Raw genomic sequence first — 25,498 nt, 5'->3', positions numbered from 1 at the left:
AGAATGAAATAAATACAGCTTCAGATCAACAAAAGCCAGCCAACTGGATTTACAAAAAATGACACTGACACCTAGTGTCTGCTCCAATATGTAAAGAGCTTGAGGTTGTCAATCCCATTCTTCTAAGAAGAAAAATACTGAACAAATTGTAAATGAACAACTCTTAAGTCAGAAGACAGAGGTCATAGGGCAAACTGCTGCCCTGAAAAATGGAGCAAAATCAAAACCTACCACAAAAAAACCAACAAACATTAAAAAGCCTATGATCATGTCAGTAGTTGGAGAAAAAGTATTCAACAAAGTATCACATCCCTTTATTATAAAAACCCTCTGTAAGGTAGTTTGAGGGAACATCCCTCAACATAATAAAGGCCTTATATGAAATAAAGGCCAATATCATACGCCATGGTGAAAAACTGAGAGCTTTATCCCTAAGGTCAGGAATAAGACAAAGGATGTCCATTCTCCCCACTTTTATTCAACACAGTCCTAGGAAGTCCTAGCCACAGCAATTAAACAACATGAAGAAATTCAAGGCATCCAAATTGGTAATGAAGAAATAAAATTCTCAATATTTGCAGATGACATAATACTATATATAAAAACTCTTAAGGGCACCTGGGTGGCTCAGTTGGTTAAGTGTCCAGCTTTGGCTCAGGTCATGATCTCATTCCTCTGAGTTCAGGCCCCGCATTGGGCTCTGTGCTGACAGCTTGGAGCCTGGAGCCTGCTTCGGATTGTGTGTGTGTGTGTGTGTGTGTGTGTGTGTGTGTCTCTCTCTCTCTCTCTCTCTCTCCCTCTCTCCCTCTCTCTCTCTCTCTCTCTCTCTCTCTCTCTCTCTCTCTCTCTCTCGTTCTGCCCCTCCACCACTCATGCGCTCTCTCTCTCTCTCAAACATAAATATATATTTTTTTAAATTTTAAATCTTATAGACTCCACCAAAAACTTAAGTAGAACTGGTAAAAAAAAAAAAAAAAACTTCAGTAAAGTCACAGGATATAAAACCAATGTCCAGTAATTGATTGTGTTCCTATATACTAATAAACAGCAGAGAGTAAAATTAAGGAAACAAGCCTATTTACAACTGCACCAAAAACAGGGGCACCTGGGTCAGTTAAACATCTGTCTTCAGCACAGGTCATGATCTCATGGCTTGTGAGTTCCAAGCCCTGTGTCAGGCTCTGTGCTGACAGCTCAGAGACTAGAGCCTGCTGTCAGATTCTGTGTCTCCCTCTTCTCTCTCAAAAATAATCATTAAAAAAAAAAAACAATTACACCAAAAACAATAAAATATCTAGGAATTAACCAAAGAAGTGAAAGATCTATACTCTCAAAACTATAAAATGACAATGAAAGATATTCAAGATGACACAAAGAAATGGAAAGGCATTCCATGCTCATGGAGGGAAGAGCAAATATTGTTTAAAGGTCTACACTACCCACAGTAATCTACAGATTTCATCTACTCCCTATCAAAATACCAACAGCATTTTTCACAGAACTAGAACAAGCAATTCTAAAATTTGTATGAAACCAGAAATGACCCTGAGTAGCCAAAGCAATCTTGAAAAAGACAAACAAACTGGAGGTATCACAATTCCAGACTTCAAATTATATTACAAAGCGGTAGTAATTAAAACAGAGTGGTATTGGCATAAAAATATACACACAGATCAGAGGATTACACCAAAAAAAAAAAACCAACAACCCAGAAATAAGCCCACAATTATACTGGAAATTAATCCTTGACAAAGGAGGGATAAATATACAATGAAAAAGTCTCTTCAATTAATGGTACTGGGGAAACTGGACAGCTACATGCAGAAGAATGAAATTGTGCCTGGGTGGCTCACTTGTTAAGCACCCAAGTCTTGATTTTGACCCAGGTCATGATCTACAGTCATGAGATCAAGCCCTACTTTGGGCTCTATGCTGGGCATGGAGCCTGCTTTAAGATTATCTCCATCCCTCTCCTCTCCCTGCTCATGCATGCACATGCTCTGTCTTTAAAAAAAGAAAAACAGGAATGAAACTGGACCACTTTCTTAACACCACACAAATAAACTCAAAATGGATTAAAGACCTAATGTGAGCCCTGAAATCATAAAAATCCTTGAAGAGAGCACACACAGTAATATCTCTGACATGGGCCACAGCAACATTTTTCTAGATATGTCTCCTGAGTCAACAGAAATCAAAGTAAAAATAAACTATTGGCACTACATCAAAATAAAAACTTTTGCACAGCAAACAAAACAAAGCAACATCCTGAATGGCTGAGTGTATTTGCAAATGATATATCTGATAAAGGGTTAATATCCAAAATATATAAAGAACATATACAGTTCAACACCCAAAAAAACCAAATATTCCAATTTAAAAATGGGCAGAAGACATGAACAGACATTTCTCCAAAGACATCCAGATGCCCAGCAGACACATGAAAAGATGCTCAACATCACTCATCATCAGGCAAATGCAAATCAAAACCATAAGGAGATATCACCTCATACCTGTAAGAATGGCTAAAATCCACCACACAAGTAACAAGAGGTGTTGGCGAAGATGTGGAGAAAAAGGAATCCTTGTGCACCGCTGGTAGGAAGGCAAAGTGGTGCAGCCACTGTGGAATGTAGTAGGGTGGTTCCTCAAAAAATTAAAAATAGAACTACCCTATGAAATACAAATCAAAACCACAATGAGATACCACCTCACACCTGTTAGAATGGCTAACATTAACAACTCAGGCAACAACAGATTTGGTGAGGATGCAGAGAAAAGATGGTCTCTTTTGCAGTGCTGGTGGGAATCCAAACTGGTGCAGCCACTCTGGAAAACAGTATGGAGGTTCCTCAAAATATTAAAAATAGAACTACTCTATGACCCAGCAATTGTACGACTAGGTATTTATCCAAGGGATACAGCATATCCCTTGGATACAAATGTGCTGTACCCCTTGGATAAATATTTGAAGGGGCACATTCACCCCAATGTTTATAGCAACACAATCAACAATAGCCAAAGTATGGAAAGAGCCCAAATGCCCATCTATGGATGAATGGATGAAGAAGATGTGGTGTGTATATATACACATACATACATACACACACAATAGAGTATTACTCGGCAATCAAAAAGAATGAAATCTTGCCATTTGCAACTACGTGGATGGAACTAGAGGGTATTATGTTAAGCGAAATTCGTCAGTCAGAGAAAGACAAATATCATGACTTCACTCCTATGAGGACTTGAAGATACAAAACAGATGAACATAGGGGAGGGAAAGCAAAAATAATATAAAAACAGGGAGTGGGACAAAACATAAGAGACTCAAATATGGAGAACAGAAGGTTGCTGGAGGGGCTGTGGGAATGGGATAGGCTAAATGGGTAACAGGCATTAAGGGGTTAAGTCCTGAAATCATTGTTGCACTATATATTAACTAAGTTGGATGTAAATTAAAAAATAAATACATTTTTAAAAAAGAATTACCCTATAATCCAGTAATCTCACTAATGAGGATTTATCTAAAAAATAAAAAAAACTAATTCAAGGGATACATGCACCCCTTTGACTATAGCAACATTATGTACAATAGCCAAACAATGGAAGCAGCCCAAGTGTCTACTGATAAACAGATAAAGATATCCCCCCCCACACACACAGGAATATTACTCAGCCATAAAAAATGAAATCTTGCTCTCTGCAACAATGTAGATGGAGCTAGATAGCATAATGCTAAGCAAAATAACGCAGAGAAAGACAAATACCACAATTCTACTCCTGTAGAATTAAAGAAACAAAACAAATAAGAAAAGAAAAAGAAAGAGATAAACCAAGAAACAGATTCAAGAGTAGAGAACAAACATGGCTACCAGAGAGGAGGTGGATGGGGGAAATAGGTAATAGAGATTACGCAGTATACTTATGATGAAACAAAGAAAAACCAACAAAACACTTAAAAAGCCTGATGATATACAATAAAAAATAAGAAAAATATAATTGGATACCTCATATCCAGTATCAGAATGACAGAGATGGCACACAAAATTGAATCATAAAAGCTCACTTATTTTTAAAAGGTATTAGTTGACAAACATGGATCTAGACAAGGGCATTTACTTCACTGCTTCAACTGGTAGGCCTAGCCAATAAACAAGAAAAATAAAAGCCAGAAGGACTGTAAACAAAGCAAAATAACCATTATTAAAAAATGATATACTGAGCTATACAGAAAACTCTAAAAAGATCTATATGTAAATTATTATAAACAATAAGAGGTTGGCAGTATAGCTGGTTATAAGATAAAAATACAGAAATAAATGAATTTCTATACATCAAAACAAAAATTTTAATTTAAAAAGATAAATGTATATCAGCAATAAAATCTGTTACAGAAATAAATCAAGAGAAGATACACAAGACCTATACAAAAACTATAAAATTTAATTTTTAAAAGATTTTATTTTTAAGTAATCTCTATACCCGACATGGGGCTCAAACCCCTAACCCTGAGATCAGGAGTCCCATGCTCTTCTGACTAAGCCAGCCAGGTGCCCCTATAAAATTTTACTAAAAGACACTGAACATTACCTAAATTAAGGATAGCCCATTTATGAATAGGAACACTGAGAATGGAAAATAAATCCGTTTTTCTCAAAATAGTAAACTAACTGATTTAATGCGATTCTAATAAAAATTCCAATGGATCATTTAGAACCTGACAAGTCAGTCCTAAAATTAATATGGAAAACTGAAAGGCTTAGAGTGGCCAAGGCACTACTAGAAAATAGAATAAAGTATGTGCATGGCATCAGAAATAGGAGGTTTTCCTATAAATCTATGTTTGAGATAGTATAGAGGACATTAGTGAAAAAGCAGACTTAAGAATCTCCCAAAATACTCTCCTCCATAAAAAGAACAAAGAAACTAATAAAATGTTAGAAGAAACTTTTTCAGAACTCTGGAAATTAACCAAAGGCTTGCAGCAATCTGGGTGGGAGGGTATTTAGTCCAGGAAAGGGGCTGGATCTTCATAAAAACGGAAAGTTTTTGCTTTGTATGGTTTTAACTTTCTTATTCCCATCCCCTCCTCTCTAGCTGAGTGGAATCCTTAAAAACCAATAATAGCCTACAATCATGGCAAAAACCAACAGCCTGGTAGCCACAAAAAAAGGGTAAAAGGAGATTGGAGCTCCTTCAAAGCCTCATAACCAGAAAATTGAAAATTTTGACTTGGGTATTTTGCCCACTGCAAAAAGTCTTTTCTCAGGGAAGATCTGTCAAAAACAATTAGAGGCCAATAATTAACATCTTGAGTCACCTGTGGCAGCAGAGGGACAGTACAGGCAAACAACAGATCAACCAAAAACACTTAAAAGGAAAAGCTGGGGAATGCGATGTCCATAAGGCTTTAAAAAGCTCTTACATATTCCTGGGAATTTAGAAGGCCACACACATGTACAATAGTGTGTGCATGATTAAGGTGTGTGCATGCTAAGGAAACGCCCGAAGTTCTCACCTCAGACTATTAGGCTCTGTACAGGCACAATGTGCAAGCTATGGCAGAGTTGCTATGCTTAAGGTAGACCCAAATATTGGCCATGTTCTGGTTCTTGAGCTGGGTAATGATTTCATGTAAGTTTGTGATACTGTGCTTTCTAACTTACATATGTTCCTTTGTATCAAATACATTTTAAAAGGAAATAGAAAACACCGTCACATTAAAACAATCTTAAAGATGAAATGCATACCTTCAACTATGCTGGACTTAGCAAGAAATCCTGAAGATGCTTTTAGAGCTCCATTGAATACCACAAAACTTGCACCTGTCACTGATAAAGAAAAAATTTGTTTTAATATTGCCTTTTATTATTATTATTTTTTAGAGAGAGCAAGAGTGTGACCAGGGGACAGGGACACAGTGAGACAGGTGGAGATGGGGAGCGAGGGAGGGAGGGAGGGAGGGAGGGAGAGAGAGGGAGAGAGAGAGAGAGAGAGAGAGAGAGAGAGAGAGAGAGAGAGAATCCCAAGCAGGCTCCACACTCAGCACAGAACCCACTGAAGGGCTTGATCCCATGATCCTGGGTTTCATGACCTGAGCCAAAATCAAGAATCAGATGCTCAACCAACTAAGCTACCTCGATGCCCCTAATGTTAACTTGTTTGAAATACTGTATGATATTTGTTAAATGTACAGTGTGGAGCATGGCACATTTAAGTACTTGATAAATGCCATGCACATACCACTTATATTAGAAAGCTAATTAAAAAAAAACCTAAACCAAGTTAAGATAAAAAATACTGCATAAAGGCTATATAATGTTTGCACCTAATAACTGATGGCTATTGTACTACTTAAATTGTTTGTGTCTGTGTCAGTGAGAGTATGGGAAATCAAACATCCACTAGTGGTTAAGAGCATAAATCAGAGCAACCTCTATGGAAGACAACTTGATAATTACCTATTAAAATTACAATTCTACTACGAGGAATTAATGGCACATATACAAAGTTATTCATAGTACTTTTTTATAAATAACCAAGAACTGGTAATAATTATGTCCATCAATAAGGAACAATTAGATGAATGATGAACACATAAAAAGTGTAAAGTCACAGAATGCAGAAGTTCTTTTTATACTAACACAAAATCATCTTAAGGTGTGTTCCAAGAAAAAGCAAGGTGCAGCATGGAACTCATGTTATAACTTGTAGAAAAAAGTGGAAGAAAGATGGGTTTATTGCTTAAATATATATTCAAGCAAAAATTTTTCAAAAATGATATATAAAAAATTGATAATGTTCATTTGGTTGCCAATGGGGAGGAAAAGAGAGTAGCTTCACAGTCAAGGGAGGAAAGGAGGTTTTATACTGTAGATATTTATACCTTTCAAATTTTGTAATATATATATATCTATTCAACAAATATTAAATAGTTAAGTTTCAATAACAAAAGTATTAATGACATGTTAAATCAAAAAAAGAATACAAAAGTATAAATATCCAATGTAAAACCATCCACTTAATAGTATATACTACTATAAGAAAATATGTTAATGTCAACAATGGCCATATCTTGTCACTATTTTTTCTTTTACTACCTCTTAAAACATATTCCCTAAACTTATTATAAGTAAGTATATATTACCTTTGTAATCAGAGGCAAAAATTTTATTAGCAGCCAGAGAATCAGACTTCTAAAAAAGGTTTATTTTTTATTTAAAATACTTAAAAAAATGTTCTTACGTTTATTTGCTTATTTTGAGAGAGAGGGAGAAAGGGAGGGGCAGAGAGAGAGACAGAGAGAATCCGAAGCAGGCTCTGCACTGTCGAGTCCAACACTGAGCTCTTCCTCATGAACTGTGAGATTATGACTGGAGCTCATATCAAGAGTCAGACCCCTTACCCGATGAGCCACTTGGTGCCTGCTTTTTTAAAAATACTTTTAAAAAATATATATATATTATAATAATGTATTAACCTTATGAAATACTTTCACTTAACTTTGAATTTGTTAGGCCCCCTACTTCAAGGATTTGGCAGTTAGTCATTGAGGCCATTCAGCCAGAAGTGAGAGTAATGTCACTCACATATGTTACTCTACCGCCTTTACCATTTTTATATCCCCAACTACTTACAGTTTTATAAATCATTCTTGGGGCACTTGGTGGCTCAGTCCATTAGCCGTCCGACTTCACCTCGGGTCATGCTCTCATGGTTCATGGGTTTGAGCCCCACTTAAGGCTCTGTGCTGACAGCTCAGAGCCAGGAGCCTGCTTTGGATTCCTTCTCTCCCTCTCTCTCTGCCCCTCCCCGACTCACACTCTGTGTGTGTGTGTGTCTCTCAAAAATAAATAAATATTAAAAAAAATTATAAATCATTCTTCATCCTTTATCCACCCTGTACTCCTCAAGGAAGAGTTGGAGCAGAGCGCAAACCAAGGTGACAAACACCTCATTCCAGAGAGAAATTACTGAAAATAAGATTCATACCACATGGGATAAATTAAACCTGAAGATACCAAAATAAATAAAATGTTTAAGTCTTTAAACCTCATGTACCCCAAGAAAAAAAATTAGAAGCAATTTTTAATCTGTTTGTGTAGCTAAATTTTTAAAGCAGACTGTATTATCACAATCAATTCAACAAATTAGTAAAAAAGTATGGATTTCCCCTTTGAATGGAACCAACACTTACCTTTTCTAGGATGGCCAGTGGCACTGTTGGCCTGTGTTTGATAAACGCCATCATTCTGTATACAGACTAGATGAGAATCTGCTTCAGTACTAAAACTGGCTCCAATGCTAATGACATGCTCATTAGAAGAATTTATAACTTTCATTACCTGGGGGGAAAAACACTCATTTAGAAATACTATTAACATGTTGTGTCCTTATTAGTTACAGTCATTCAAAGGGCCACATTTCTGACCAGCTCCTAAGCTTCTTCATTATCAAGCTTTGGTCTGGACAACTCGCTGAGACTCTGATGGAAACAAATGTTTTAACATAAAATCACTTTGCACCTGGGTGGCTCAGTCAGTTAAGCCTCCGACTCTTGATTTTGGCTCAGGTCATGATCTTACCATTTGTGAGATTGAGCCCTGAATGGGGCTCTGCCCTGAAAGCTTGGAGCCTGCTTGGGATTCACTCTCTCCCTCTGTCTCTGACACTCCCCTGCTGAGTGCACTCTCTCAAAATAAATAAACATTTTAAAAAAACAGTAAAGAAAAAACAAATCCCTTATTAGGAAACACATCTAAAATTTCAAAAATAATATTTTTGCCATTATGTGTTAGACAGTCTGATTCAAAACAAATTTAACATACTTTTAAAGAAATCTAATGTTCAGTAATCATCTTCAAAATCTGCATGAAGAAATCAGACTTACATCACTGTATTTTTTCCGAGGTATTTTTATGCAGCTCTTCCCCATTTCCATATGTATCAATAGCTGATCTATGTTATGCAAGGTATACTGGTAATTTCGAAGGTCCTACATATAAAATAATGACATTTCCATAAACCTTAAACTATCCATGAGCATTCTACCCATCCATTAAATCCTTTTTTAAGAGTATCCATCGTCTTAAGACTTGTGATCCATAACTCTCAAAATACCATACAGAAAGGAATACCAACTTGAAAACCCAACTAATTCTCCCAGCTACTCCACAATAGTAATAAAGAATATCATTCTCAGGAACAATTCTGTAGTATTCAGGGGTGATGGCCTCTTTCTAATTACAGATCTTCCAAAATAAGTCTTCAAATTAAATATCTAAAAATTAAAAATAAGTACACTCAACTACTCTTCTATGGTTACAAATAAAATAATTATTTAAAGTAAAGGTGGAAGGGAACCTGAGATTATCTAACCCAATTCTTCCTATCACAAATGAGGAAACATAGGCCAAAATCACCAAACTGATGAATTTTACTAACAGTGTTACAAATTACTTTACTAACACTTCAACAACTGTGTAGATCTCACATTACCTAAATGTGTTAGCAATGCAGCAGAATGAATCAAAAGGCAATCAGAATCAGGTACACATAAATTAAAAGATGTGTTCTAAAAAGCAATTCATTAGAAGCAGAGCCCATTTATTGAAATAAATTAAGATACATTATAAATGAACTCTCATTATACCAGATATGCCAAATTAAAATAGGAAAATACAAACATATAAAATATGCTAAATAAAATCTTAAAGTTAACAATGTAAGAATACTTAATAGTTTGATTACTCACAACAAGTAAGTTCATAATCGTATGTCCTATTTCTCCAAAAAGAGGTTTTCGTCCTCTGATACTTGTTAAAGGAGCAGGATATACTATACATAAGAAAGGAAATCTGGTTACTGTCAATAAAAACCCAAAAAGTCTTGAATTTATTACTTCTAGTTCTCACTTTTCAAAGATTATGGATACCACCTAATCAGTTATTTGGGGAAAGTGAGAGATACATTAATGCATAGTATATATTTACAGGTGATATATTGAACTAGAAACTTTATATACATAATCTTATTTAAACCCTAAAAAAACCCAGTGAGGCAAGTATGTCTACTGCTACTTTACAAATGGAAAAGTAGAGTAGAGACACAGATTAATAAAATTGCTTATGGTGACTAAGTTAATAACCAGTAAAACAAATTTGAAATTAGGCTTGCTTCATTCCAGAGTATTTAATCTTTTCATTATATGTGCTGATTTCACAAAATGATAATGGTTGGAAAATTACAGTAATCTGACAGACCCCTATAAAGTTCTGATAATTTAAACAGACATGAAGAATTCAGGATTTTTAAGGCATTTAAAATGAATGTTCAATTGTGCTAATTTATAGATGGTAGTAAACTTTTATAGTGCTTGGGTCAGCATGATAAAAGGGACACACAGAGTCAAAGAAATCAATGCAGAGAAACAGAAGGAACGTGGAGTCTATCACCTAACTACTTTTCTCTTTCTTTTAGGCACTATAAATATTATTCACCAAAAAGGAAAAGGTATTTGGTTGGCAATGCAGCAGGGCTTCTGGAAGAAAAGGAAGGTAAGACATTCCTATACTGATAAAAAGCAGAAAACATTTTAATCTGCAGTTCTCAGCCCAGGTCATAAACAAACAAACCCCGCTCAGACCTGTCATCCAAATATGCTTTCTTAAAATTCTAAGAAAACACACATTACCTGACATTGTCTATTTTTAAAATTTAAGTCAGAGTAATACATCTTTGCCATCACAAACATATTTTTTAGTTTTTAAAAGGATAGCTATGTTAATTAGAGGACAGAGGGTACAGACTGGAAAAAGACATAGACATTAGTAGTAAAAGACATTAAAATGATAAGTGATACGATTAAGATAAATGATGACTTTTTACTCCATCTTTTATGAATGAGGGAGCATCCTTTACAACTTGATTGAAGTGATTTTATTTGAAACAGTATTTTCAAAAGGTTGTGGCTTATTTCAAAAGACAACATTCTGTCAGTTACAAAGGGATCTCATAAATCATTTAATCCAACACAGAATGATAATCCAAACAAATGGTCTAAATGCAAAAGTATAGATAATCATGGGTAATCCTCATTTGAAAATTATTACTTTCAGACCATTCTTTTCAGTCTTTCATCTTGGAACTCTAACTTTTGTCATTAAATTTTCCATACATCCATTTTCTCTAACAAAAACACATATACATACCATATTTCTAAGTTCATGCCTAAAGAGGCATGGACACCAGTAACATCAAAAAGCCAGTGTATCTAAAACCCAGCAATACATAAAGAACTTAGAAAACAGCTAAGACTAATTAACTTCTATGTACAGGTTTCCCCTTCATCCAAGTTTGCTTTAATATCACTTTGCTTTTACAAAAGACCTACATTACTTCCTGTTTTCACTATGAAACAGATTTTTGTGCTTATGAAATGGTGATGGTTTCTTTCCTTTATGCCATTTTGGATTTAAAAAGGTTTTATAGAAATGTTCTACTTTCCAATAGCAGGAAAAACCTATAACATTCGTGATTTTTATCCTCATCATCTCTAAACAGCTATCAACTTTACAGCTCCAACTCCTGTGATCTTCTGAGAAGTCCCAGAAGTTGCTCCATGATTTTCCTTCTTTGAGTGTGAGAAAAACAGATTTAGTATCTAGAAGTGATACTAACCAAAACACTGGCCAAACTTATAAATTATATGTTCCAAAATGACTTAAGATTATATATTGACCTAACTTTTCAGAAAAATAGCATTCAAATATTTATATCAGAGACAAAATATGAGGCTGAATGGATGAAATAGTTGACACAGAATTAAATTTCTTAAGCTCTGTAGTTTATACAATAAAAAAACCTGAAATGAAATTTACTTTTTTACACAATAGCATCACATATTTAAATCCTACATTGTAAAGACCTCCCCCCAAAATCAAAAAGCTTAATAAATTTGCCAAAGAGGGAAATTTATATCTCAATGAATTGCCTATCTTGAAATATTTTATAAATTTTATAAACCCTCTACATTTAATTTTCCTCCCAAGAAAATGCCTATTTTAATTAAATTAGAATCAAAGGCCTAAAATTTCATTAGATATACTTTACATGCAATAAATAATTTCTTGAAAAAAGTCAGGGATGAAGGGTAGGAATTCAAAAAGTTTAACACTAGAAATTATTTCAACCTAGAAATAACCATATACATAAACCCTGACCATTATTTCATAATCTTTCATGTTTGGTTTATGATGTACACAAATGTAGAAGGGGAATCATTTACCTTCTTAAAATACAGGAAACATAACAAAATATACTCCCTATAATACCTGCTTTTAAGAAAACTTTTCAATGTTTTCTATGTTTTGTTCTGAAATTTTTTAAAAAATTGCTTTTAAGGTAAGTTAATGTAGTTATAAACATCTAAAACTTCATGATATACCAAAGTTGTCTAGACAGTTCACTTGGTAGTAGAGAAAGGCTGTTTTTGAATTTTAAAAATATATCAAAAGTGGTCCCCTTAAATCCATTAAAAATTGATTTTAATGATATCACTGAAATTCTTATTTTACATTTAGTACATATGAACCTATGTGATTTAAGTTATTATTCTAAAACTTACCTTTATATTCTGCACCCAATCGCAACATTAAACGCATAGGAAAAACCTTTGCCCAAGGAATCTCTAGCTTCTGGATAAGAATTCCACAAAGAAAAGGATTACTTGGTAGTAAGAGATCATCAAGTTTCTGAAAAGTAGGTGTAATAAACAGAAATCCTCCATGATCCTTGCTACTGAGAAAGCTCTCAGTAAAAGTAATATTGTCCAAGTTTTCTATGTATTTTCCTAGAAATAAAATCATAAATAAAAAGATTTTTAAATTGTCCTGATAGGCATTCTAAGTTTGAATCTTGTGATATAAACTTTCTTAAATAAAAGCAATATAGATTTTTTTTTTCTTATTTTCACTCTTGAAGCATCATCAATTGAATAACTTGTGTACAAAGCTCAGTTATTCCTGGAGACTGGGAATTATCAATAAAAATTTTTAAATGTTTCTAACCACAGGCGGTTTAAAATTTTTCTCTTTACTGTATGACCAAGTGAAAATTCTTATCTCCCCCAATCCTACACAGATAGTAAGAAAACAATATAGACATATATTTTTTAAAAATGAAGAAGGCAAATATATTTCTATTTTTTAAATTAAAAAAAGAAACCTGTGTAAAGACACTAAATTACATAAAATGTTAGATTTAAGGCGCCTGAAAATGATGACTAAGATCTTTTAAGAGAGCAGCAATCTCTTCACAAAATAAATCTTTAGGACGGTTAGCCTAGCCAAAAGCATAAATCCCCTTAATTAATTTATCCATCCCCTAGTCTGAACAGTTCAAAATAGAATGCTGTACCTTTTAGAGCATCCTTATAGATGGTAATAAATAGTTTGAAGATGTCCGTCGGAATAGTATCTTCATTTGGCAAACGTAGTAATAGAATAATAATTTCTGCCTGTCCCAAGCCATGCAATCCATTGGTTGAGAAATACCAGTATTTGTCTGAGGAATCTTAAGAAGTGATAAAAGCATGCGACTATAAATGTCAACTTCTTTTAACCACAGAAACGAATGTAGGTGTCCTCTGTATAAGCACAATTTTTCTAATTCCTTGTTTTCCCAAAGTTCTCCTCACAAAAAAAACTTTAAATTGTGTAAGATTAATGTAAAATAAAGGATGAAAGATTATCCTATGGAATCAGTTAATAACACTAAAATAAAAAATAAAAGGTGCACTAATATGCTGAAATGTAGTGGGTATGAATCAATCAAGATTGTTTCAGAGAATGAAAAGCTGAAAGATGCATTGTTAAGCACTGAGGATTATTTAATTCCTTATTTTTATTTAGGTCAAAGGTCACCTACTTTAAAACTTCCTTTATTGCCACTAAATCAAAATTCTTAATTACCAATTTTCAACTGATCTAAAAGCTGTATCAAATACAGCCAATTTTATCATGAGCATCGCGCTCAACTAGGAACCCATAACCTTAACCTAGGACTGACTGAAAGACACTAGTAGAAATTTTTTAAGCTTTCAAGTTTCACTGAATATAAATTTTAAAAATCTATATTCCTATATTGCTAAAATTTCAATATCCAGTGCTGCTTACTTTTCATCATTGCCAGTCAAAATTCAATTAGTTAATTTCAGAAATATTGCATACCAATAAGGCAAAGAAAGATTAATCATAACTTACAAAATACAAACTTGACATTCACGAGAAGATTAGCATTTAAGATAAATGTAACAGGACGACAACTTTTGCCTTCAAGAAGCAAAATGATTTCCTCATGAGATGGGTGTTCTTCTATCACAGGCACTAAATCATGAAAGTAATACACTCGTTAGAATATAACTTCCTGTTAAATATGCTTGCAATAAAAATGATACACTTAGAAATCCATCAATGGCTTGATCAAATTTAGTAACAAAAGCAAACCCATTTCATAAAAGTCAGTCAATACCCTGGACAACTATTATGTACTCATTTCTTACTTTTCTATTTACACAGAGATATTAATGCTACAATATATATAAGCCTGGACATATTATATCATATATATAGTATATATGCAAATATGTTGATTAAACAGCATATTTAAGCAATTTTAAAACAAACATTTTTGTAAAGTGGATTCCAGACTACCAGCCATTCCATTTATAAATTGTGAAATTTAAAACTCTTGGAAGTACAACTTTATGACTCTCAAATTATACATCCTGCTTGCTGCCATATGCCCTATGTCAGTGACCAAATGTCAAAAAAGATCTTGACAGGGGCACCTGGGTGGCTCAGTCAGTTGGGCAGCCGACTTCAGCTCAGGTCATGATCTCACAGCTCAAAGGTTTGTGAGTTCAAGCCCCACATTGGGCTCTGTGCTGAGGGCTCAGAGCCTGGAGGCTACTTCTGTGTCTGTGTCTCTCTCTCTCTCTCTCTCTCTCTCTCTCTCTCTCTGCCCCTCCCCTGCTAATGCTCTGTCTCTCTCTCTCAAAATGAAATAAACATTTAAAAAATTTTTTAAAAACGATCTTGATGGTCAATAGGAAAACAAGCAAAGTACAGGACTTACGGTATTTCTGCCACTATAGGCAGGTTCATGAAATAGTTCCTACTGACAGAACAGAGATCCTAAGCTTTATACGTTTATATTATCATGCACAGAACATAATCATTTCATGTTGCAGGATGCAGCATAATGCCTGGGGTGACAAGAATGCATCCCAGAGAACAACTCTGAGTTGGGAGCTAGCCACAGAAACTCAAGCTTGACAAGGACCTTAGAGATCATACATTCTCTCCTTTTACACAGGAAACTGAAGCCCAAAGAAATTAAACAACATGCTTCAAGTCATAGGTGTATTAGGTAGCAGATGAAGAACAAAAATTCCTAGTTTTGTTGTCCCAATACTCTCTTCTTTGGGCACTATGCTCCTTTAATGAAAAATGATATGGGGGGGCAAGTTCAGGGAAAAAAATATGGAGTCAAAACCCTAACACAATGGAAATATTTTCAGGATTAAAAGTCGATGAATTTCCCTTTTGAACTAGACTCTTGCTTTGTTCTAAATTAGGGACTCAGGATGTGATAAATGAATCATACCCATTCAACTCAAAAGTTCAGATCTTTTTAGAATGTTTTCACATAAGCCTTTTTGTAATCTAAAGACACCAAGCCATAGTACATATTTCAACCAAATTGTCTAAGCCTAAAAAGTGCATTTCATACATCACAAAATTCACCAGTTCATTCTTTAAAAAAACCAAACACCTCTTTTTAAAATTTAAATAACTGCTATCCTACCTGATCCCTTTTCTCCAGGTGCAACCAGAAGAGGGGGCAAACTGTCCTCATCATTAGGTAGAAGACTAATCTTATTGCAAACATTCTTGTCAATATCACACAGTAACCTATAATCTGAAGTACTAGCAACAGGTAAATTGCTATGAACAGAGACATCAGTAGGACTAGGTGGTCCCTCAATTTCCACAAAAACATCATCATTTAGTGTAGAAGAACAAGAAGTAGGTAACTCCTCAGTTCCTGAGTTTATAGGCAGTTTTTCCACAGACGGAACCTGAGAAATAGGACTCTGAATTATGTCACTTCTTGTAATATCTCGTATCTCATTGTTTGCTTCTTCCACTGCAGTAGAATGGGCATGATCCACGGTGTTTACTGTCTGTAAAATATGGAATTAAAAAAAGAAAACACCAGTTCATATTTGCTGTTCAACTATGAAATGTTGATCCCTATAGCCAACACCTTTTTAATAATAAAACCAAAATGAGCTCAGAAATTCTTCAGAAGCCAAATTTGCCAAGAAACGGTAGTATTTTGCTTCTTTAAATTCAGAAGAGTAAGGTTTAACTTTACTATATCATATAGTTGGGTAGATATTAATGACTTTAATTTTATAGACTAGAAAAAGAAGGTAAGAAGAACTTCAGGATCCTGTACTATCGCACACACTAAGCACATTTAGTTCACCCCAGTCTCCTGACAATAGCCAAAACGCCTCGGATGTGAGAGGGGAGCAAGGGAGAGATGGTCAGGTAAAGCATGGAGAGGACTGGTTAGGGAGCCGAGTGACAGGTATATTCCTCAACAGTGACCACCAATAAACAACACTCCTCACTTCAATAAAGCCCTTTTCTTTTTAAACTGGCCTAAGCTGAGTCATTATTAAATGAGAACTGGTTATAAAATCAAGTAAAACTTACTAGCCTAGTTAGAACTTTTATTTTGCTAAAGTGTGAATTGAGGGTAGGTGCTAGCTAAGAAACATACTTTGGTTAATTATGGCCATTTATAAATTCTAACTCATGAGTCCTGACAAAAAGCATATGTTTATAGGCTATGTGAACTTAAACAGAGCAGGATACATAACAACCTTGTCTATACTCAGGATAAATCAGTTAACTGGCATAGAGTAGATGTTCAATAAATTTGTTTACTGAGTAAAAGCATTCCTACTTTATGTATTAATACTTGGTTCTATCAATATTTTGCTACTTTACAATAAGAGTTCTTAGTAGGCTAGGATTCTGTATTAAAATCTTTTAACACCTAGCATATTTGTTTAAATACAAACAAAATACCACTATCAAATACTTTACTGAATGTATGAAAATCATTAAACAAATATTAGTCTAAATTAAATTACTAAATCTCAGTTCTATTTTGTTACACCAGTGGTTCTTAAAATGTAAGTCAGGGGGGCTCCTGGGTCATTCAGTTGATTAAGCAGCCGACATCAGCTCAGTTCATGATCTGATAGTTTGTGGGTTCGAGCCCCATGTCAGGCTCTGTGCTGACAGCTCAGAGACTGAAGCCTGCTTCAGATTCTGTGTCTCCCTCTCTCTCTGTTCCTCCCCTGCTTGCCCTCTGTCTCTCTCTCAAAAATAAATAAAGATCAGGAAATTTTTTTTTAAATATGAGTCAGGGATCTCTGAGGTACTCAAGATCCTTTCAGGGAGTCAATGAGGTCCTAGAATTTCTTCATATAATTTAACCAAAAATAACATAACACAACAAACTAAATGTAGAAGCAGATGTGAGAATCTTTTATTAAGACAGACATCAAAGAATTTGAAAAATACAAAAATTTCATTCCTCTCACTAAACTTTGTTTATAAATTTGTTTATAAAAATATTATTTCTATTAATACAAATTTATTTTAAATTAATTTTTTTATTTTTTCACAATTTTAATACAGGAATTATCACTAGGTATAACCCACATAATCTATAGCTCTTTGAAGGTCTAAATAACTTTTAAGAGCATAAAGGGGTCTGACCAAAAAGTCTGAGAATCATTACCTTAAACTGACATTATAAAAGGTAAAAGCCGGGTGTCTGGGTGGCTCAATCAGTTAAGCGTCTGACTCTTGATTTCTGCTAAGGTTATGATCTCACAGCTTGTTAAGACTGAGCCCCATGTTGGACTCTGCACTGACAGGTGGACCTACTGAGGACTCTCTCCCCTTCTCTCTTTGCCCTTCCCTCTCACATGCATGCTCTCTTTCTCTCTCTCTCTCAGAATAAATAAATGTTTTTTAAAAAGGTAACTTCTAAAATATATTCACTACATCATGTATTTCTCACTTTAGGAAGCTCACAGCATTAAAAAAAATAAATACTATAATAATCATCCTACAGACTATACCTAAAATAAAATATTAATAAGTCAACAAGAAATTCTTTAGATTCCTTACCAAGGGCATATCAGGCAAGGGAGGACTAAAGTCTTCAGAACATCTTTTACTTCCAGATGATAATTTTGTTGTATCTGCAACTTCACCATTAGGCAGTATACCATCTGCGAACCATACTCTCTTCTGTTCTTTGGAGCATAATCCTAGGATCAGTTTCATAAAGCAATTGAATTTGGTAATATTACAATGATTTAATACTAAATTGGTTGGAAAGTGTTTTCAACAGCTTTTTGCTATCCATTGGCAAGACAGGCCCTCCCAGGATTGCAAAGACCTAGAGAAATGATCTTTTGTGATTCATCTACCCAGAATGGAACTCTTTTCCTAATTCATAAAAAAGACAGGAGTAACACTGGGAATTATATACTCAGAAAAAGAGCAGACAGGAGAAGTTATATCTTTAAGACACTGGGGCAGATTTAAAGCCTGTATTACTAAGCATACATTTCTGAGTAGTGGCTAAAGGCTGAATAAAATTTGAAGACTACACCACAAGGTGGAAAAATGGAGTAAACTGGAGTGTGGCAGATAAGCAAAGAAAAACATGGGAAAATCAGAAAGAAGTATAAAAAGTCTAAAAAAGGAAACAGGATCACTCATGCATCAGAGGTCATTTCTTACTTTTAATTTACTTAACAAAAGAAGCATAGTAATTTTTGTTCTTATAATGTGGATACTGAGTTTTATTAATATTTATTAATATCTTCCTCCCAACTTTGGAGGAAATAACTAGATATCAGCTTAAATATATGTTCTCTTTTATTACAAAGCATCCACAGATGGAGGTTATGAAAAAAGCTGCCAGCTGGTTTTAGAACAATGTAAAAATCCAGGGATTGACATCTACCTTCCAGAACATAATACAGATACCATTGAGAAAACTGGCATCACATACAATTTTTGCATTATGGATAGACATTCTAAATGATGTATCTTTCGGGGCACCTGGGGGGTTCAGTCAGTTAAGTGTCCGGCTTGCTCAGGTCATGCTCTCAGGGTGAGTGCGAGCCCCACACCGGGCTCTGTGCTGACAGCTCGGAACCTGGAGCTGCTTTGGATTCTGTGTCTCCCTCTCTCTCTGCCCCTTCCCGGCTCCCACTCTGTCTCGGTCTCAAAATAAATAAACATTAAAAAACTTTTGGATAAGTTGTCTTTCATGTATTTGCAATACTTTTATAATAATTTAGGATATCAATTTAAGAGAATATGTAAATATTTTAAAGTATATTTATTCATTTTAAAGCTATAACATACAACCATATGTGCTGAATCTTATTTAAATTATAATGACAAGAGCAAAACAGCAATATTAAGAGATAAGGGGCACCCGGGTGGCTCAGTCAGTTAAGCATCCAACTCTGGCTTAGGTCATGATCTCAGGGTTTGTGAGTTCGAGCTTCGCATTGGGCTCTGTGCTGACAGCTCAGGGCCTGGAGCCTGCTTCAGATTCTGTATCACTGTATCTCTGTATCTCTCTCTCTCTTTGTCCCTCCCCTGCTTGTGCTCTGTCTCTCTCTCTCTCTCTCTGAAATAAATACACATTTAAAAAATTTTTTAAAAGGAAAAGAAAATATACTTAAAATTAAAAAAAAAAAGAGGGAGATAAACTAAAGTTCCAATTACCAGAAGTCTCTGAATTTGCCTTTAACTGAGATTTACACTTATCTTCTAGCAAGTTAGAAACTAATTGTTTATATTTAAAAATGCACACAGGCTGGGTCACCTGGCTCTGTTGACCATCTGATTCAGTTCAGGTCATGATCTCATGGTTGAGGAGTTTGAGCCCTGCTTTGGGCTCTGTGCTGACAGCTCAGAACCTGGAGGTGCTTCAGATTTTATGTCTCCCTTTCTCTCTCTGCCCCTCCCCAACTCATTCTCTCTCTCTCTCTCTGTCTCTCTCAAAAATAAACATTAAAAAAAAAGGTACACAGCCTTTATTAGGCCCTAAACTATAAAAGACTATAAAAAAGACCAGAGAGCCCAAAGATTTTTAAATGGATTTAAAAAATATTTTTATTATGGTAAAATATACATTTAAAAACCGATTTTTAAAGAAAAGGAGATACGCCAGTTATTTATTTGTCTCTCAAACCCAAGCCCACCCTTCTATATAAGGTGCTCTTTGATGCCAGGCTGAAGTCTGGAAAGTGCAACTCCCAGACCCCCTTGCTGGTTGGCTCTGCTCATGTTCTGCCAGTAGTGTTGGTGGGAGACTGGATAGGTGGGAAGAGAAGGAGTTCTGTTTCCAGCTCCTGCCAGGATCCTCACGGCAGTAGTACTACCAGATACAGGTGCATGCCCTGTGATTTTCGTACTCCTAATATCAAGCCTCGAACACTCCGCCACTCAGCTGAACACCAACTGTAAGAGGCCCCTTGATGGTTCCAGAATTTGCCACTTGGTGCTCCTCCAATATTGCAATACCAACCACATGGTACCCCAAGCCCTGAATCCCAGGTGTGAGAACCAAACACCTCTTAGTACTGTACTGAGGTCTAGAATACCGCCTTTCACCGTTCATTACCCCAAGCCCAGGGCAGTAGTTGCTTCCCACAGTTAGTAATCTCTGAGGCACCTGAGCATGCCCTGTTTGCTATTCCAGCCTTCTAACACATATACCTACCAGTTCCCTGTACTAAATTCCTTCTGATATCTAGTCTGGTCTCTCTTTCCTCACTAGACTCTATCAAATTAGAAAATTCCATTTAAAAAAATTATCTGTAGTCTTAAGACACAGCATTTTCTTCTAATTACCTTCAATGCTTGGCTGTTTAAGTGCTGAGATCGGTAAAGTTGTAGGTGAAGGTATAGTGGATGTTTGAGTCTCCGGGAGGGGCTGGGTGCTGGCACACTCATCAGGATGATTAGATTTAAGATTAGAACCAGTTGGACTCATCATCCTTTCAAATGCCTGAGCTATAAAGGGGAAAAAAATCAAAATATTAAAATATTTTGAACAAAGTAAATTGATAAATTATCTATTTTTCGAGTTGTGAGGAGAAAGAAATCAATGTCTAAGCAAGAAAAGAAAGTAGCCCTTGGCAAAGATAATGACGCTACTCCAGCGGGCAGCACCCTACTTCAGTGTAAGTTACCAATTAGTTATCTCAGTATTCTATTTGGCATATGTTTGAGGTCTACTGAAGAAAATAACTGCTATTTAATATGAGTATCTTGGTTTTTGTCCTTGTACCCTACAGTCTATTCTCAACACAGTTCAGTGTGATTCTTTTAAGACATAAATCATATCGCATCATTCCTCTGTTTAAAATCCTTTAGCTGTTCCCAACTGGAGTGAGAAATCTCAGTTGTTACAAGACCCTACACAGTCTACATCCCTACCTCCTCTGTGTTCCCACTGAGCTCTCTGACCTCATCTCTCACTACAATCCCACTTGCTCATGATGATCTAGCCACCAGGCCTCGTGTTCTTCAACCAGTCAAAAAAGCACTCTCCTAGCTTAGTCTTTGCTCTTATTCTCTCTGCCTTGAATGTTCTTCCCACAAATACACAGCTTTATTCTCTCACTTTAAGTCTCTGCTCTCATGTCACATAAAGGCTTATTCTGCCCACCACTAAAAAGTACTACTCCATGTTACCAATCTGGTACTGTCTATCCCTCTTAAAATCTTTATTTTCATTTAGGATATTATCATGATCTGATATTCTCTTTCCTAATGATCCGTCTCTCCCCACATTCCTAAGCTCCATGAGGTCATAAGCTCCATGAGAACAGGAAATATATTCTTTCACAGCTGGAACTCCAAAATGCAAAATAATGCTTGAATATCAGTGAATGATTTTTTATCCAAATAACGTAGAACAGGCCCTGGTAGCTCTCCCTTCAGCCTTGTTCCAAACCAATCTGCCAGATATGTTGCCACTGCTAAAGTAATCCTCCTCAAAGGCCACTGCATGATAGCATTCTCATGAAACGGCTTCCTCTCACCCAATAAAATCCAAACATCTTACTCTGGGTTTTGAGTGATGTCCAACTTGCCCCAAATCTGCCTAATCGCACTCACATGCAGGCTTCCTTGAAGCTTATACAGTCTCTGCACAGCTTTCTCATTATCCATAGTCTCTTTAAATTATCTTTTCTTCTAATCCTTAATGGAATTGGTCTCACAACTGTTGAGCCATCTTTGTCATCTTATTTAATAACATTATTTTAAATAATCACTTCTACCATCTTCAACCCTAAAGCTGATATTAAAATAACTTGCATTTGGTTTCCTGTGGTGTATAAGGTTAAACAAAACTATAAGTGAAAATACAGTCTAGAAGATATTACACAGAATAAATAAAACAGATAACTAGATAACTAAATTTATTCCAAGATATTTTAAGAAACCAAAGCATGATCCCAAAATCCTACTAAGTCTCTTTAATGACTGTATCTTCTCTTCTGAAACTTTACAGTCAAAATGTTTGAAAGTTCACCTAAACTCTGACCTATCAACTCAAACAAGGTTTCAAATCTTCACGGCTGTTTTATTTTTTATTTTTTCAAGAAGGGAGAGAGAATTATGTGGGAGCTTGCTCTCATATTCCTGAATCCTACCAGGTTGTCTGGCCACCAGCACCAGCAGTCTTCTGAGCTCCTGAACCAGCATGGGAAAAAAACACAACAACTATAAAGTCTTAAATTAACCTCTTCGTAAACAATGTTGGTAACACGGAAATATACAAGGGTTACACTCCATTATCTTCCAGAGCAGGGGACGACAACAGGGAGTAAAGTAGCTTACCTCAGACTAATAGACTCACATCAGAGTTTTTTGAAGAATTGCTGAAAATTTTTATCTTCATTCAAAAGAGAAAAACAAATTGTTATCAGGTATTTGTTCTCCTGGCTAACAGGAAGCAGTGCCTGAGCTAGTGCACAGCCCTGGTAGTGAAAAGTCCCAAGTCATATTTGCTGGGAATTAAACTGTCAAAAAATCTTTGAAAATGCCAAAAATTACTCAAAAGAGCAAATGTGTATTTGAGAGAGAAAAAAAAAAATACAAAACACACACACACACACACACACACACACACACACAGTGAGAACACAAATAAGACTACCAAGACTATTGCTGATAATGATAGCTAAGCTAGGAAGCCAGAAACAATGGGAAATTCATACAAACAAAATTCTAAAACTGAGAAGGGAAAAAAATATATGAGATAAAAACATGCCAATACTGTGACAGTTCTATGAATTTATCTATAAAATCATAAATATTACTACCTTATTTTTTATTCCCATCTTAGATTATAATTTTCTAAAGGATGGGAACAATTATCTTGCCTTGTGCTATTAATGTCTAACACTAAATACTATGCATTGGTAACTTTTCTATAAATGTTTAGATTAAATGATGAGGATGACACTGATGATGACAAAACAATAGGCAGATGAAATGCAGCATTTAGGAACTTGGTACCTGTTAAAAGTTAATGAACTGCCACTCCATACACTGCTTCCTTTCCGGACTGATAGTATTAATTTTGAGAGTAGAACAAAAAGAAGAGAAACCAAGCCGTGGGATGGCCCACCTAAGCCAGATAAGTCAACACTAGGTCCTCGCCTTAAGAAAATAAAGAAGTTTATCTTTGTCACAATCCAATTGTTTTTAAGATATATTCAATTACTGGAAGAAAATATGTCAAGTTAATACTCACCTTTACTTATAGTCTCAAAGCAGACTACACACACTCTTGCTTCCTTTTCTAGATATTGCAGTTTACACTTCCTATTACAACAGACACCACAAAAGACCTATAAAGAATAAAATACCAAATTTGGTTTTGTGACAAGCATGTTTATACCTACAGGAGGCAGGGGGAGAAGAGGCCCAAAATCTAATTAACCAAACACCATTTTTTGATGATATAAATAATTTTTCTAATCACTATCATAGGTGGTTATTAAAATGACTCTTTTTTGTTTTACTTCAGTGAGATTTCTGCAATTTAAAATCATATCTCTGGGTGGCTCAGTCAGTTAAGCATGGACTTTGGCTCATGTCATGATCTTGCAGTTCACAAATTTGAGCTCAGCATCAGACCCTGTACTGACAGCTCAAAGCCTGGAGCCTGCTTTGGATTCTGTCTCTGTCTCTGTCTCTCTGCCCCTTGCTGCTCATACTCTCTGCCCCTCCCCACTCATGCTCGCTCGCTCGCTCTCTCTCTCTCTCTCTCTCTCTCCCTCTCTCAGAAATAAAACTTAAAAAAAAATTTAATAATAATAAAATAAAATAAAAATAAAATTGTATCTCTCACAAGGGGAGTTCCTTTAAATCAATTCTATTCATTGGAAACAAAAATTTTCCTTAATGAGTAAATTTACGATTTAAAAAACTTTCTGTGGTCCCTTATTTAAAACTTTTAAAGGTAGAGTATTAATATTTTTCTGAAAGAAAGTAGGAGTGATCTGAGACCAACACAATACTGAAAATCAATGCTGAATAAAAAATGCAATGTTGAGGTGCCAGGGTGGCTCAGTTGTTTAAACATCCAACTCTTGATTTTGGCTCAGGTCATAATCCCAGAGTCATGTGATCAAGCCCCACTTTGGGGTCTATGCCTAACGTAGAGCTGTGTGGGATTCGCTCTCTCTCTCTATATCCCTGGGCCACCTCCCCTGCTCACTCTCTCTTTCTAACATAATAAAATGAAAAGAAATGAATAAAAATAAATAAATAATTTAAAAGAAGGCAAACAAGGCCAGCTTCAGCATTCTGAACCTGTGGCAACCCATTTGCTTTTCTTTCTGCCAGTGTTTCCCTAGATATAGACTATAACACTAACTACAAAAATGGTGGATTAAAAATAGGACACGGGGATATACATGAATTTGGGACACCTCACGTATTAATGTTAGAGAGATAAAGACACATATTCTTTAGATTTCATAAAAACTGATAATTAGTATTCTGCATTTCTCAGTATGTAATACTCATGACAATGTTCACCCTCAAGCAATCTATAAAATGACAGTGCTTTATATATTTCCATGTAGGTGAAAAATAATTATTTTAAACTAAAACTTTAAATAATCTATTAATTGGTTTTGTCACATTGAATTTCATGTTAAATGTCTCAAAAGAATAGAGGTGCCTCAGTCGGTTATGTGTCCAACTCCTGGTTTTGGCTCAGGTCATGATCTCACAGTTTACAAGATCAAGCCCCAAGTCAGACGCTGTGTTGACAGCATGGAGCCTGC

At 35.4% G+C, this 25,498-nt stretch overlaps 1 protein-coding gene and 1 long non-coding RNA gene across 7 annotated transcripts in view; one reads left to right on the top strand and one right to left on the bottom strand.

Moving 5' to 3' along the window:
• Window positions 1–11,724, top strand: part of LOC115294558 — a 30,006-nt gene extending 18,282 nt beyond the window's left edge. Inside the window, exons 3-4 of the long non-coding RNA XR_003909957.1 lie at window positions 10,483–10,559; window positions 11,566–11,724. This is a non-coding gene — a long non-coding RNA (uncharacterized LOC115294558). The remainder of the gene's footprint in view (window positions 1–10,482; window positions 10,560–11,565) is intronic.
• The window catches only part of ZFYVE16 (zinc finger FYVE-type containing 16), a 50,196-nt gene that overhangs the window by 10,557 nt on the left and 14,141 nt on the right, over window positions 1–25,498 (bottom strand). For 5 of the 6 annotated variants that reach the window (XR_003909956.1, XM_029942505.1, XM_029942508.1 and 2 more), the window contains 11 exons: window positions 23,956–24,052; window positions 21,039–21,200; window positions 18,285–18,427; window positions 15,871–16,249; window positions 14,265–14,387; window positions 13,420–13,575; window positions 12,629–12,853; window positions 9,758–9,840; window positions 8,894–8,998; window positions 8,201–8,348; window positions 5,754–5,834 (listed from right to left, as the gene is read on the bottom strand). Coding sequence is in view for 5 of the 6 variants with exons in the window: in XM_029942505.1 (XP_029798365.1) it covers window positions 5,754–5,834; window positions 8,201–8,348; window positions 8,894–8,998; window positions 9,758–9,840; window positions 12,629–12,853; window positions 13,420–13,575; window positions 14,265–14,387; window positions 15,871–16,249; window positions 18,285–18,427; window positions 21,039–21,200; window positions 23,956–24,052 (1,702 nt within the window). In the remaining variant the exon portion in view is untranslated. Of the gene's footprint in view, window positions 1–2,634; window positions 2,674–5,753; window positions 5,835–8,200; window positions 8,349–8,893; window positions 8,999–9,757; window positions 9,841–12,628; window positions 12,854–13,419; window positions 13,576–14,264; window positions 14,388–15,870; window positions 16,250–18,284; window positions 18,428–21,038; window positions 21,201–23,955; window positions 24,053–25,498 lie in introns of those variants that run through there. The other variant, XM_029942509.1, reaches the window with a different exon arrangement.

This window comes from Suricata suricatta, chromosome 6 (genome assembly GCF_006229205.1).
Source record: "Suricata suricatta isolate VVHF042 chromosome 6, meerkat_22Aug2017_6uvM2_HiC, whole genome shotgun sequence".
Lineage (NCBI taxonomy): Eukaryota > Metazoa > Chordata > Mammalia > Carnivora > Herpestidae > Suricata > Suricata suricatta.
The sequence above is the reverse complement of the archived record's forward strand: the minus strand, read 5'-3'. Positions and strand labels throughout refer to the sequence as shown.